The following is a 14,516-nucleotide window of genomic DNA, read 5'->3' on the forward strand; positions in this document are numbered from 1 at the left end:
CTGTGAAGTGCATTCCCCTGTGAAGTCCCAGACCCCTACCCCCTTTCTCCTTAGTCCAGGATTACATATATACCTTGTCTTGCCCGACCGTCTTTGGAATTTCCACGCCTGTGGTTTTCTCCTGTTAATCTGTCTCATGTCAATTTGATACTTAATCAGTGTAGAAGGACACGGAAGGGAACTGCAAATTCTTGCTGCCCAAGGGTGCTTCCCTGTGTCATTGCTCATTTAATCCCTACAACCACCCCCTGGAGGAAGAAACTATAGATGAGGGACTGAGGCGGAGAGAGAGGTTGGAGTGACCTCCCTAGGGTCACACAGCTGGTGAGCTGCAGAGCCAAGATGCTAAGGCAGGTTCCAGAGTCCAGGCCACACCTCCAGCCTCTCCAAACGAGGGCAGTAAATGAGGACATACCTATTAAGGGCTCCTTTGAGGATTAAATGAGATAATGCACAGGAAGCTCGACGTTTTGACAAGTGTGATAGGGAGCAGGCCTGTATGACAGGTTTCTTTTCCCCTCTGCACTGCGCAACTGGCACGGCCTCTTCTTGGGGCAGAATATAAGAGGTCGGAGGGAGGAGGGGCCCCGCCCGGCCGGGGAAGGAAGAGGGCGAGGTGGAATGTGGAAAGGGAGAAGGGAGAAGGGGGGGTAAACAAGAGCGGGGGGGGGGGGGGGGGCGCTAAAGACTTAGGGAGCCGGCGGGGCCGGAGAGTGAGGCGCCTCTCGATCGCAACAGAATCCCGCCGGCTGAGGAGCACGGTGGGTGCGGTGGGTGCGGTGGGTGCGGAGCCTCGGCCTCGCCACCCCCACCCCTACCCCCAGCCCCAGCCCGAGGCCGCGCGGGCAGGCGTGGACCCGGCTTCCCGTCCGGGCCACGGCCCGCCCCACGCCGGGCGGGGCCCGGATCTGCGGCCTCCGCGGGAGCCGGAGTCGGCCAGGAGCTCGCTGGGAGCTCGCGGGAGCCGCAGCCCCAGCCACGCGGACCCCCGGGGCCGGGCCGGGCGGCCGCGGGGCGATGGCGACGTGGCGGCGGGACGGCCGGCTGACGGGCGGCCAGCGGCTGCTGTGCGCGGGCGCGGCGGGGGCGCTCAGCCTCACGGTCACCGCGCCGCTCGAGCTCGCCACCGTGCTGGCCCAGGTCGGCGGCGCGCGGGGCCCGGCCCGGGGACCGTGGGCCGCGGGGCTCCGGGCGTGGCGCGCCGAGGGGCCCCGCGCCCTGTGGAAGGGGAACGCGGTGGCCTGCCTGCGCCTCTTCCCCTGCAGCGCCGTGCAGCTCGCCGCCTACCGCAAGTAAGAGCCGAGCGGCGGCCGGGGCGGGAGGTGGGGGCCGCTCGAGCTTGGGGCCCCAAGGCGCGCGCGAGCCCCCTCCGAGCAGTGGGGCCGGGAGGCGGCACCTGCGCAGGCCCCGGGGTGCACTTCGGAGCTCCCCGCCCCGCCCGGTGCGGTTTTGTGGGACGCAGCCCCGGCCCAGAGACGCTCACCAGAGTTGCACGGGCGAGGAGGTAGAATGGCGCAAAAGGAGATCCGAGGGGAAGGAGTGAGAGATGGCTCCTGACCATTCCCACCGTCCACTAACTTGGAAACTTTGCCTTGGCTGACTTAGGAGAGACAGACCCCTTGGAAGGTCTCTGTGTGCGGTTATACCTTTGTGAGCAAACCCCCAGAAAGTGCTTGGTGGGGGGAGGGGGCCCAACCATTGCCGCAGAAGGCCACAGGTTTCTGCCCAACCACCCCCGCCTCCCACCAATGAAGCTTTGCCTTTAGGGCCCAACTGGAGGCTGCAAGCAGGTCCCTCAACTTAGCCTCACCCTACCCTCTACCCACTGGCCTCATTCTTTGTGCTGCTTTCACCTTCTCTCAACCCAGCTGCTCCTTTGGAAACTATCTAAACATGCAAATGCCAGCTGAGTCTTCAAAGATTCCTCAGAGCTCAGAGATATTTGCATTTTAACTGAAAACAAGCATAAAAGAATGAACCGGTACTGATGGAACTTCAGGAAGAGTGAAGTTTCTGTGCTTGGGGGGATGGTCCGTGGGCACAGTGCCAACTCTGAAGACTGGCCTTGGCTTTGAATTAGACAGAGTCTAATTCACAGTCTTCACCACCTAATTCAAGCCTTGGAGATTAACAGTTAGGATTTTCACCTTTGGTGCTGGAAGGTTCCCCCATCTGACAAACCAGGAATCCTCCTCCTCACTGAGCCCTCAAGGCCAGCACAAATTACCCAGGCTTGGGAGAAGTTCTCTTCTCTTCCCGTGGAGAAGAAAGGTGGTGAGATCCTGGGGCATTTGCCTCAAGGCTCTCTTTCCTCCTCAGCCACATCTGGCCTGATGTCTGTAAACAGTTCTCCCCTCTTCCCCCTATTCTCCACAAAGTATTACGAAAATCTTCCTTTGGAATGTATACCAAGTAGGATTAGGAGGCAGAACTTTACTGGCCAGTTTAAGTACACGGCTGTTCTGGTAATCACTGTCTGGGAGGAAGAGCTTTCCCTCTGTCCAAGGTTCTTCTAGCCTAAGAATTAAATTGCCACGAGACAGATTAACAGGAGAAAATCAAACAATTTCCTACATGTGGGGGATATGCACACGCGCACGCACAAGATTCCAAAGATGGCAAAATGAGGTCTCTGTGTCATTCTGAATTGAGGAGGAGGAGGTGGGGTCTGGGACTTCAAAGGGAAGGAATGCAACCCACAGTGGGATGAAAAGGAGTCAATGTTTGGTAAACAAGTGTTTGCTGGGCCACTCAAAACCGAGAGGACCTAGAGCGGAATTTTAACAGACTTTGCTAAATCCCTCTGGGTCTACCACCCCTAGTTCGCGTGTTGTTTATGATCACTCTCTTCCTGGAGCAGATCCTGTATCTTCATGCTTTTTAGGCAATTGATGGGGAGGTCAGAATTTCTGCCTGAGTCTTGGGCCTTGATTGTTTTCAGCTCAAAATAATCTACATACCATTGTTGCCTACCTTGGGGAGGCCTGCCTTTGGCCCCAATACCACTTAGTATATATGCATCATTGGATTTTTTTAACAGCCTCATTGAGATATCTTCGACATATAAAAAGTGTATATATTTAAGGTGTACGACTTGATATTTTGATATGCATATTCATGGTGAAATGATCACCACAATCAAGCTAATCAATATAGCCATCACCTCTACATACTTACCCTTGTGTGTGTATGCGCGCGTGCACATGCACAGACACAGGTGTGTACATCATTGGATTTCTACAACTCCTGCCCTGTAAGGTTCATTGGGTGGGAAGTATCATGCCCATTTTACAGATGCAGAATTGGGCCCAGACCAGCCACACCACTCCTCAGGGATGGGGCTTAAGGCCCCATCACCTGACCTTCTGCCTCCAAATCCATTACTCTACTACATCTTGCTGCCTTTCTCTCACATTCATTCGACATTAACATAGCCAGACTTCATTAAGTACCCCCTGCAGGCATGACACTGGGGACAATGCAGGGATGGAAGGGGCATGGTCCTTGTGCCCCAGGGCTTATAGAGGAATAGAAGACAACAGCATGTGGCCAAAGTGCTACAGAAATTCACACTTCTGAGGCCCCTGGCTGGCTCAGTAGGTAGAGCATGCGACTCTCCATCTTGGACTTGTGAGTTCGAGCCCCACATTGGGTGTAGAGCTCACTTAAAAATAGTCTTTAGCTTTCTGTGCCAACAGCACTGTCGCAAACATGGTGAACATTCCTAAAACCCACCGGACTCGCTGCAAGAAGTATGGCAAGCACTGACCCCACAAAGGGACACAGTACAAGGCAGAGATTCTCTTTATGTCCAGGGAAAGCAGCATTATGACAGGAAGCAGGGTGGCCATGGTGGGTCGACTAAGCCAATTTTCTGGAAAAAAAAGCTAAAATTACAAAGAAGATTGTGCTGAGTCTTGAATGTGTTGAGCCCAACTGCAGATCTTAAGAGAATGCTGGCTATTAAGAGATACAAGCATTTAGAGCTGGGAGGAGATAAGAAAAGAAAGGGCCAAGTGATCCAGTTCTAAGCTTCACATTTTGTTATCAAGACAATAAAACCTTGAGGTTATGTTCACTTCATTTGGTTGCAGTTGGTCTTTTAAGAGGGAAATAAACTAGTGGCATCAATAAAATTCTCCTTGTGGGGCATTTTATACTTGGAAAAAAATAAAATATTTTTAAAAACAACAAGAAATTCACACTTCTGATGAGGAGGAGAAGAGGTGAGGACTTCACAGAAGAAAAAAAAAAACCACCTGAGTTTGGTCGCGGGGGGGGGGGAGGGGGGGGGATGAGTAGGAGTTTTCCGGGCATAGATTGCAGGTATTGTCATGAGCTAAGGCATGCAGCCTGACCGAAACATGAGGCGTGCCCACAGCAGCAATGGGAAGGTACAGCCAGAAAAGCAGATTGGAATGCAATCTCCGAGGGCCAGGTGAAGGAGTTTGGACTTGGTTCAGTATGGCCAAGGTTAGCTGTGGGAGATTTTTGAGGAGGTGGTAGGAGTGGGGGGTGATTAAAGCAACTCAATAGGAATTACTGTCACCTGGTAGCAGGGTAAGGCAACTAGCAGGAGGAAGACTGGGGGGGGGGGGGCAGGGCCAGTTAGGAACCTGTTGTGCTGGTCCATGTGGCAGCTGAGGGCACCTGACAGAGGCTGGTGACTGGGAGAGGAAGAAAGAGTTCCTTGGCCTGAGTTTGCTAATGTTTCCTGCGAGATTATGTTCCTTCCAGAAATGAAAAGAGAGTATATCAATGAATGGCTAGGCATAGAAAGCAAAGTGGTTGATCAATCATGGTCTCTTCTTTACTGGCCATGAGTTTGCAAAAACAGCTGGCTGAGGGTAATGGTATAGCCTATGGTTAGGATTTTGAACAAAGCATAAACGTCTAGAATATTCAGGAAATAGAGTGATTGACTTGTAGCACATAGAATTAATGGCAGCACTGGAGCTTGAAACCAGGTCTTCTGGCTTTTTAGTCCAGGGCTCTGCCCACCATTGTGATACTGACATGTCCTCTCACTTGGATTTATGATCAAAAGTCCACTCAGTAGAGTCTATTAGGAGCTAGACCCTTGCAATAAATAGTATGCAACACAGTGGATGGCTTTCAAATACATCAACCAGTAAATCCTCATCCAACTTTACTCCACAACTGCTTGTCTAGCTGTATAACATTGGCTTGGGTCCCTGCAGCTCTGGAATAGCTCATAACCAGCACCACTTTCCTATTATATAACCACTTCATGAGCTTGTGTTTGGCTGCTAAGCTGTGTTAGGCTGAAGTGTTGGCAGTTCTAAGTGCATATACCCAAGGCACGCGTGATACCCTGTGCCTCAAAGGAAGGGGTTACTGCTGTTCATCAGCTTATCCAGTCTCTCTGGGAAAAGCTTCTGTGCTAGTAGGGGAGAGGGTGCTGGGGAGAAGAGCAGAAAGGGGAACACTGCTGCCCCAGCCAATAAGACAAGAGCTTAAGACATGGGGCCCAGGAGGATGTCACTGATGGCCTATCAGGGTTGCTTGCCTTGACTCTGCAATTCTAAGGGGAAGGGTTGGTAGTCCTTGTCTCTATCAGATAAGAGTCAAGAAGAAAGGCCTTTCTCTGGTTCTTTTGAATTTTGTATATTTAATAGTAAGACCCTACCTTATAAACCAACCTGATATAAGGTTCCGATTCCTAGTCTATCAAGTCGTGCAGTGAACCAGGGCCCTCTGTCCTCTCCCACTGCCCCTCTCCACCACTGCTTTGGGAGGACTGTTGAGCTCTGTTAGGATCTATGCTGAGTGCTAGCACTGTGTCTGGCATATTGTAGATGTCCGATAAATGGGTAATCATTCGTGCCCCAGAAGTGGTCGGGTGGGATAGAGAATAGGGCAAGGCGATGAGAATGAATTGGGTGTTTCTTTTGGCATTTTGAGGTCCCACCATCATCTAGACTGTTCGAGCTTGCTGCAGACCACCCCTCTGGTCAAGCATGCCCCTGTCTCCCCTGCCCCTCCTCATGTTCCCCTCCAGCTCTACCGGCCAGGGGAGAGAAAAGGGAGGAAGAAGGAAGTGTGCAGTGACACAGGCCAGTGGCCCATTGGTGAATGCCTGCTTTAGTTACCTGCATCTTTCAAAGGTAGCTGGTTAACTCATGACTGTTCTGATTTTTTTTATGGCTGTTTCAATTAGTGCAGTTAACAGTAGTCAATGGTAGGTTGACAAAATGAACTTAAGACTTTCCTACAGCTTGAAGGAGATGCTTTCCTTTAAAAAAAAAAAAGATTTTTATTTGAGAGAGAACAAGCAGTGAGGAGGGGCAGAGAGAGAGAAGCAGACTCCCCACTGAGCAGGGAGCCTGACATGGGGCTCAACCCCAGGACCCCGGGATCTTAGCCTGAGCCTAAGGAAGACACTTAACCAACTGAGCCACCCAGGCGCCCAGAGATGCTTTTTTTTAAAAAAACAAGATTTTATTTATTTATTTGAGAGAGAGTAAGCAAGCAAGCACAAGGTGGGTGGGCGGGCGGTCCAGCCCCCCCCTCCCGTGCAGAGGCAGAGGGAGAAGAAGGCTCCCCCCTGAGCAGGGAGCCTAACACAGGGCTCCATACCAGAACCCTGGGATCAAGACCGGAGCAAAAGGCAGACACTTAACCAACTGAGCCACCCAGGCACCTCTAAGGAGAGGATTTTAGTCAATGAGTGTTTACTTGGGAGCAAAGAAACTGTCCTAGGACCCTTTAAATGATTTCACCTGAATACCCACTTGTCTTATTTATCACGCAGAGGGTCCTAGCTTCCTGCCAGGCTAAAGGAGGACACACCTCTTCATGGGAGATTTGAAAGCCAAAGAACTGGAGACAGTCTCATTTTTAGAAAGACACAGGACACCTGGGTGCTTTGCCTCTGGTCATGATCCCAAGATCCTGGGATGGAGCCCCATGCCCAACTCCCTGCTCAGTGGGGCCCAGCCTGCTTCTCTTTCTGCCTCTGCCCTTCTACCCCACTTGTGCTTGCTCTCTCTCAAATACATAAAATCTTGGAAAAAATAAACAAAAAGATGCTTGTCTTCTAGCCTAGCCCTGATCACTTTCCTTTTAGTCACACCCCTTGCTATTCCTCTCCCTCTCCCCTACCCCATTCTCTGGTAGAAAATATTGTTTTTCCTGGTTTCCAAGCCCTTCTTGTTTTTGTCCTCGTAGGCAAGGAGTAAAATTCCTTTGCTTCCTGGGCAGGGAATGTGTACCATGTAAAAGTACCCTTATAACAATTTCTGCCAAGGTAGGTCCTCATGACTGGGGACGCGCTGCTTCCAAAAAAAGGGGACTGTAACAGAGTGGCTTTCTGGCTTGCGTTTGGAAAAATCCACACAAAGCCAATTCTGACCACATTACAAAACTGTAGAGAAATGCAAAGAAGAGTGCTCCTGTACCCACCATCCAGAAGAAACAGCATGGAAGACAGTATAAAAGATACTTCACGTAGTTTTTTTAATACAAGAAATAAAAGATTCTGGAGAAAGCTGAGGTCCTTATTCCCAGCCCCTTCCCCCCCAACCTTCCTGGAGGTCTATTTTACACTTTTTTAAAAAAAATATGTAGCTATAGCTGCCCACAATTAATATAATGTATGCTTTTATGGATGTGTTTCTTAATTTATATAAATGGTTGTCATACACTATAGGTCACCCTGCAATTTGCTTTTTTCACTTTATACTTTCATGATTATCCGTATGAACACATAGTCACAAGCTCATTTTAACTGTAGTATCCATTGTATGACTACTATAGTTTATCCATTCCCCTATGAATGGACTTTTAGACTTTTCACACTAACATGCAATGTTGTATATATCTTCACATGTACGTGTGCAAGGGCTTCTCTAGGATATGCACCTGGAAATGGGATTGCTAGGATGAAAGGAGGCATTCTTTCAGTTGTGCTAGATACTTCAAAGGGGCTGTACCAATTCACATTTCCAGCAGCAGTGGGTGAGCATTCCTGTCTCCACATATCTTCCCCATCATCTGATATTAACAGACTTTTTCATCTTTGCCAGTCTGCTGGGTGAGAAATGGTATCTTATTTTTATTTGTCATTTCCCAGACTAGTGGGGTGGCACATCTTCTAACTTTTAAACCAATACATTTTTTAAAGATTTTATGTATTTGAAAGACAGAACACAGGTGCCAGGATGGTGAGGGGAGGAACAGAGGGAGAGGGAGAAGCAGACTCCCTGCTGAGCAAGGAGCCCGACACAGGGCTCAATGGGACCCCGGGATTACCACCTGAGCCAAAGTCAGACGTTTAACCAACTGAGCCACCCAGGTGCCCAAACCAGTACATTTTTTAAACTTAATTATGGGGGGGAGGGGTGCAGTGGCACTTGGCTGGTACAGTCAGTAGAGCATGAGACTCTTGATCTCGGGGTTGAGTTCAAGCCCCATGTTGAACTTACTGTGGGGGAAAAAAAAAAGCCTCAATTACTGAGGATGCTCAAAGTCATCATCTCAAGGGGTTTCATTTAAGTTCAACAGAACCAAAGGAGCACGTTCCAATTCAGTATTTACTAAGTGCTCCTATGCATTTATACCCCACCAGCAAGCCAGGGTTAGCAGTTATACAGATAAAGGGGGAAATGCTTAAAACGAAGCAGGAAGAATTCAGCGTAGCATAAAGAAGAGGGTTGGGCATCTCCTTATAGTTAACAAAATTCTGTAAATGTAGAACTGAACGTGCTATTCATTAATCTTGATACATCAATAATTTTCACTTTGTAAACCATTTCCAAATACTGGGAGGCACTGCAATAAGTAGTCATAGGGCACTCTAGCCCACCCTATAGCTGATTCTCTTGGTCTTCCCCCCTCCCTTTTATTTTCTCCCAGGTTTGTCATGCTGTTCACGGATGACCTGGGCCATATTTCCCAGTGGAGCTCCATCATGGCTGGGAGTCTTGCGGGCATGGTGTCTACCATTGTGATGTACCCCACAGACCTCATCAAAACCCGGTTGATTGTGCAGAACCTGCTGGAGCCATCTTACAGAGGGATCCTCCATGCTTTTTCTACTGTCTATCAACAGGAAGGGTTCCTAGCCCTTTATCGAGGGGTTTCCCTTACTGTTCTAGGTAAGATGGAACTTTTCACCTAAGGAAATGTTGTGTTCTTTGATAAATATGAATATTTTATACCTTGTATACCCATTTAACTGGTTACAAACCAGTTTTTTGAGGTCAAGGTCATATGGATTCAATCCATGTAGAGCCAATTAGCTTCATTTTATTCCAAAGCCATGTACCCCACTCCTGACTTTGGCTTATCACATCCCAGGGAGGGGAGGAGTGGAGAGAGAGTGAAGGTGTCGCCAGCCCAAACTGATAGGAAGACTATCCTCCACATCCCATCTGACTGCGGGAAGGAGTCTCAGTGTGCATGCATACACGTGTGAGCACAACCAGGGTAGCAACTGTGGCTTCCAGTCTCTGGAAGCCTTGCCAGGACTACACATGCACAAGTCACCCCAGTCCCTAGTTGCCAAACCCGGCAGACTCTCACCCAATATCTGATCTCTTGTAGCATTTGATGAGACTGACCACTCCTTCTTCTGGAAACTTGGCTTCTAGGACCCCCACCATCTTCTGGATGTGTCTCGCACCTCTCTGGCAGCTGTCTTATCTGGCTCATCTGATGCCGCCAGCCACTCCCTCCACGTGTCACTGTTCCCTCAGGCTCCTTCCTTAGCTTTCTTTTCACTCTCCCTACCCTCCCCAGGTGGCCTCAGCTAAGCTACTGGCTTAACCAAGCATCATTATACTCAAATAACTCCCAGCCTCAACCCTGTAGCCACGGTGACTAACATTTATTGGCGCTTGCTCTGTGCCAGCTACTGTGCTGAGCACCTTGCCTACGGTTTGTCATTTAAGCCTTAGTTTACAGACAAGGAAAGAGCTGCTTAGGGAAACTAAGGGACTTGCCCAAGATCATATAGATAGAAAGTGGAAGAACCTAGCAATGTAACCCCAGAGCCCTCTGATTTAACCACTGACTGCTACCAATTCCCAACGGCAGGATGAGTACCTGCTATTGGACACCTTCATCTGCTGCTCCCCTGGCACATCCAACTCGAGACTAAACCTGATGTCCTCGTTAGTCTCACACCTGCTCCTCCTGGGTTCCCTAATGAGTGAGACCGCCGGCCCTTCACCCTGTGGCCCAAGCTGGAAGAAACCTAGACCCGCTTCAGCTCCTCTCCTCTCTCCGCTGTGGCTTCAGTCACCAAGTACTGTCAATCTGACCTTTTCATTCTCAGTCTGTGGCCCTCCCCCATCCCCAACCCCTCTGCCCTCATCCTTCCCACAGACCTTAGGAGAGCTTCCTACCTGGTCCCAGTCCCAGGTCTCTCCTACCCCAGACCACCCTGTGCACCGCTGCTGGGGCCTGGCGACCCTTCCAAACCCACATCAGTCACTTTGCCACCCTCACTCCACTGTCCTCCATTAAAGCCCTGGCCAACTCCCGAGCTACAGGAAAAAGCCCAAATTCCTTATGGCACACCATCAGAGCCTTCAGACATGGCTCTGGCCAGCCTGTCCCACCTCATCTCCTGCCACACCTCCACCTGCACTCATGCACCAGCCAAAACAGAAAAACTTGCAGTTTCCTGGAAAGAACAATCCCTTTGCACCTGCTGTTCTCTCTGCCTGGACAGCCTGTCCACTCTCCTGATATCTGGCAAACTCCTACTCAATCCTCAAAACCCCAATGGGAAAGTTCTCTCTTCTGTGATGTCCTTCCTGATTCCCCTAGGCAAAATTAATCCCCCTGATCCTCGTGTGCCTAAAGCACTTTGTATAGCCACTGCCCACTCCCACCCCATTACGGCACATATCATCTGTCTGCCTCCTCCACTAGATGGTGAGCATCTCCAGGAATTAGCCTACTCTTCATTGTATTCCTGGCAACTGGCATAGGGCCCAGCACATCACATAAACTCCACAAATAATTTCTGAATGAAAGTAAATGGGGTGGGGGGGTACTTCACTTGTAATGTGTTTATTAAATACATACTATGTTTTCCTAAAGACAAGCAACCCCACTGATGCTAGCCCCTCTTTTTTTTTAATTTTTTTTGAACATTTTTATTTATTTATGACAGTCACAGAGAGAGAGAGAGGCAGGGACATAGGCAGAGGGAGAAGCAGGCTCCATGCACCGAGAGCCCGACGTGGGATTCGATCCCGGGTCTCCAGGATCGTGCCCTGGGCCAAAGGCAGGCGCCAAACCGCTGCACCACCCAGGGATCCCACTAGCCCCTCTTTTAAATCTCATTATAAGAGAAATTTAGACCCGCTGTAAACTTAAGATAGCTCCCACAGTTTCTAGAAGTTTCTTGAAAGGGCCACCTACTGTACTGCTGGCTCGCCATCTTTTCCTGGGAAAGGTGAGCATGCCACGCATTGTAGGGTGGCCCCCTGGGCCCTGATACGGTCACATCATTCCCAAAAGCAAGGTCAAGTGTCCTCCCTCACCAGTACAGTCTCGCTTTCTAGTCCGCACAGAACGCTTCCTTCTCAGCCAGAAACCAGTCCCTCCCAGCCTCCAAAATCTGACAAATACCACTCGCAGACTTTTTCTTTATGGCAACGATTCTTTTTTCCCCAAAATTTTATTTTTTAGAATTTTTACCACCCAGAAAAAGGACAAGATTCAGAAATACCCACATGCCCACCATCCAGATGCTCCAGTTAACACCTTGCTTTGTCATGTATGTGTCCATCCCTCTCTGGCCATTCATCAGTCCATCATACTGATTTCTGGATAACTTCCATATAATTTGCAAATATCAATGCATTTCACCCCTCAGCTACTCAACATGTGTCTCATTACCTAGAGTTCAATATCCGTGGTTCTTTGTAACATAAACTTTACACACAGTAAAGCACACAAACTTTTGGTGAACGATTTGATGCATTTTGGCCAATAACACATCCCCTATTAAAACGGAGCACATTATTACCAGCGAAGAAAAGCTGCTTCGGGCTGCTCTGGCCGAAGTGCCTTTAATGAGCTCAGAGCCAGGCGCTTAGGTTCTCAAGCCAGGGGCACCCAAGGTGGCAGCAGCCTCTTTCTGAAGCCTTCCTTCTTCTTTTTGCAGGTGCTCTCCCCTTCTCCGCTGGCTCCCTTCTAGTTTACATAAACCTGGAGAAACTCTGGAACGGACCCCGAGGACCCCGAGATCGGTTCTCTCCCCTCCAGAACTTTGCCAATGTCTGCCTGGCCGCTGCTGTAACCCAGACACTCTCCTTTCCTTTCGACACAGTGAAGAGAAAGATGCAGGTGAGGAGTTATCTGGGGGAGCGGGAGGGGCAGGGGGGGCATCAGGTAGGAGGGGTGCCTTGGCGTGTTTGCAGGCTATAGTGATTGCAAAGAACAGTGACCTTGAGTGATGCCAGGTTTCCAGGGAGCTCATAAAGGCTACACAAATATGATGCAAACCCCACCCCCACACCTCCCAACTCCGGGGCATTTCTGCTGCTAACCTCAGGGCTGCTGGCTCCAGCCCAAGCAGCCTCCCTATTCCCATACCCGGCTTTTTTAGGTATTTGATGAAGCCTCCAGATGAGGCCCACTTTTATATCCTCTCTTCCTAAAGTGGTCTCAATGAAAGGGACTGGAAAGAACCAAAGTCAGCCAAGAACTACCGATCATAATTCAGTTGAATACAATTCTAAGTGATTGGTCCCAGCTGAGTTTGTCTGCGGTCTCTAACTTGTCCCTCTGCTGGCTCAGTTACCAGCCCACCCCCACCTCCCGCCGGCTTCTTCCCCTTGCATCTTTCTTGGTTGAGGCTTGGGTCTCACCCTCCTCCGCACTAAAAAGTCTGAAACTACCAATCTCAACCTATAAAGAAAAACTGCCTTCAGAATAATACACATCACAATGACACACCCCACCCCACCTCAGTTCTGTGCCCTAATCCATCAAAGTTCATCTGTCTGGGTTGTATTCTTTTCTTGTCCTTTTCTCCAAACAAATAAATGATGGTCACATATTGTGATTATAATGTAGGTGTAAGTTTAGCACCTGCTTAGTGCCCATCTCTTCACAAAACCTATTATTCCTAATTTTTAAAAAGATTTATTTGAAAGAGAGCATAGGGGTGGGGAAGAAGCAGGTTACCCTCTCCCCCCCACCCACCCCCACCACCACCAAGCAGAACCCTGGGATCATGACCTGAGCTGAAGGCAGAACTTTAACTGAATGAGCCACTCATGTACTCCCATTATTCCTAATTTTAAAAGTAATGTACATACCTTTAAAATGATCAATTTTATGTTATGAATGTTTCACCACATTCACTTCTTGGCCTTTTGGCTAAGATCAAGTGTAGTATGAATGTTTTACCACAATAAAAAAGTAAATGCACATAGATTATAGAAAATTTGGGACATACAGAAAAGTATAAAAAAACAATAATTACTTCTCAACCTAACACCTATGCACTACGATTAATAGTTTTTCTGCATGTTTGTGGGTGTACATAAATATATATAATACATGTATATGGGAGGTTGTTTTTTTATAAAATGTGTTCCCACCATATATAAAAATTAATATCCTTTGTTTTTCATTTATTATATAATGGATATTGCCCCAGGCCATCAAATATTGAGAATGCCTTTTTAAATTTTCACATAACATTCCACCATATGGATGTCCCATAGATTTTTTAAGATTTTATTTATTCATGAGAAAGAGAGAGGAGGGAGGGAGGGAGGGAAGCAGAAAGAGAAGCAGGCTCACCATGACCCCAGGATCATGACCTGAGCCAAAGGCAGATGCTTAACGGACTGAGCCACCCAGATGCTCCAGATAATTTTTTTTTTCAAACAATGATTTATTCTTGCAAAGTTCTGCTGACTAGAATTTTAGTATCACAGTGTTGGCAGGGCCATGCCCCATTTGAAGGCTGTAGGGGAGGATTCTCCCTTGTTTCTTCCAGCTTCTAGTTGCCCTAGCATTCCTTGGTTTGTGGCTGCGTAGCTTCAGTCTCCATTGTGCCATAAATAATAATTTCTCAGTTTTTAAATATTTAGGCTATTTCTCATTCCTCAGTATAACATCGCAGTAAAAACCCTTGTATTTTTCACATCTGTGATGACACCCTTCAGCTATATTCCTACAAATCGACTAACAGTGCACAAGATAAAAATAATTCTGGGAGGGCAGCCCGGGTGGCTCAGTGGTTTAGCGCTGCCTTCAGCCCAGGGTGTGATCCTGGAGACCAGGGATCAAGTCCCACGTCAGGGGACTGCTTCTCCCTCTGCCCGTGTCTCTGCCTCCCTCTCTCTCTCTCTCTCTCTCTCTCTCTCTGTCTGTCTCATGAATGGATGGATAAAATCTTTAAAAATAATAATAATTCTGGGGCCTCTAGGTGACTTAGTTGCTTAAGCATCAGACTCTTGATCTGAGTTCAAGTCTTAATCTCAGGTTTGTGAGTTCGTCCAGTGTGGAGCCTACTTAAA

At 48.6% G+C, this 14,516-nt stretch overlaps 1 protein-coding gene and 1 pseudogene across 1 annotated transcript in view; both read left to right on the plus strand.

The window, feature by feature from the left end:
* The first annotated feature begins 1,017 nt into the window (after positions 1 to 1,017).
* The window catches only part of SLC25A43 (solute carrier family 25 member 43), a 38,106-nt gene continuing 24,607 nt past the window's right edge, over positions 1,018 to 14,516 (plus strand). The window contains exons 1-3 of the mRNA XM_038588175.1: positions 1,018 to 1,292; positions 8,878 to 9,119; positions 12,146 to 12,327. Coding sequence (XP_038444103.1) covers positions 1,018 to 1,292; positions 8,878 to 9,119; positions 12,146 to 12,327 — 699 coding nt within the window. The remainder of the gene's footprint in view (positions 1,293 to 8,877; positions 9,120 to 12,145; positions 12,328 to 14,516) is intronic.
* On the plus strand, positions 1,360 to 4,225 carry LOC111094752 (annotated as a pseudogene).

The sequence above is a fragment of the Canis lupus genome, chromosome X (assembly GCF_011100685.1).
Source record: "Canis lupus familiaris isolate Mischka breed German Shepherd chromosome X, alternate assembly UU_Cfam_GSD_1.0, whole genome shotgun sequence".
Classification (NCBI taxonomy): domain Eukaryota; kingdom Metazoa; phylum Chordata; class Mammalia; order Carnivora; family Canidae; genus Canis; species Canis lupus.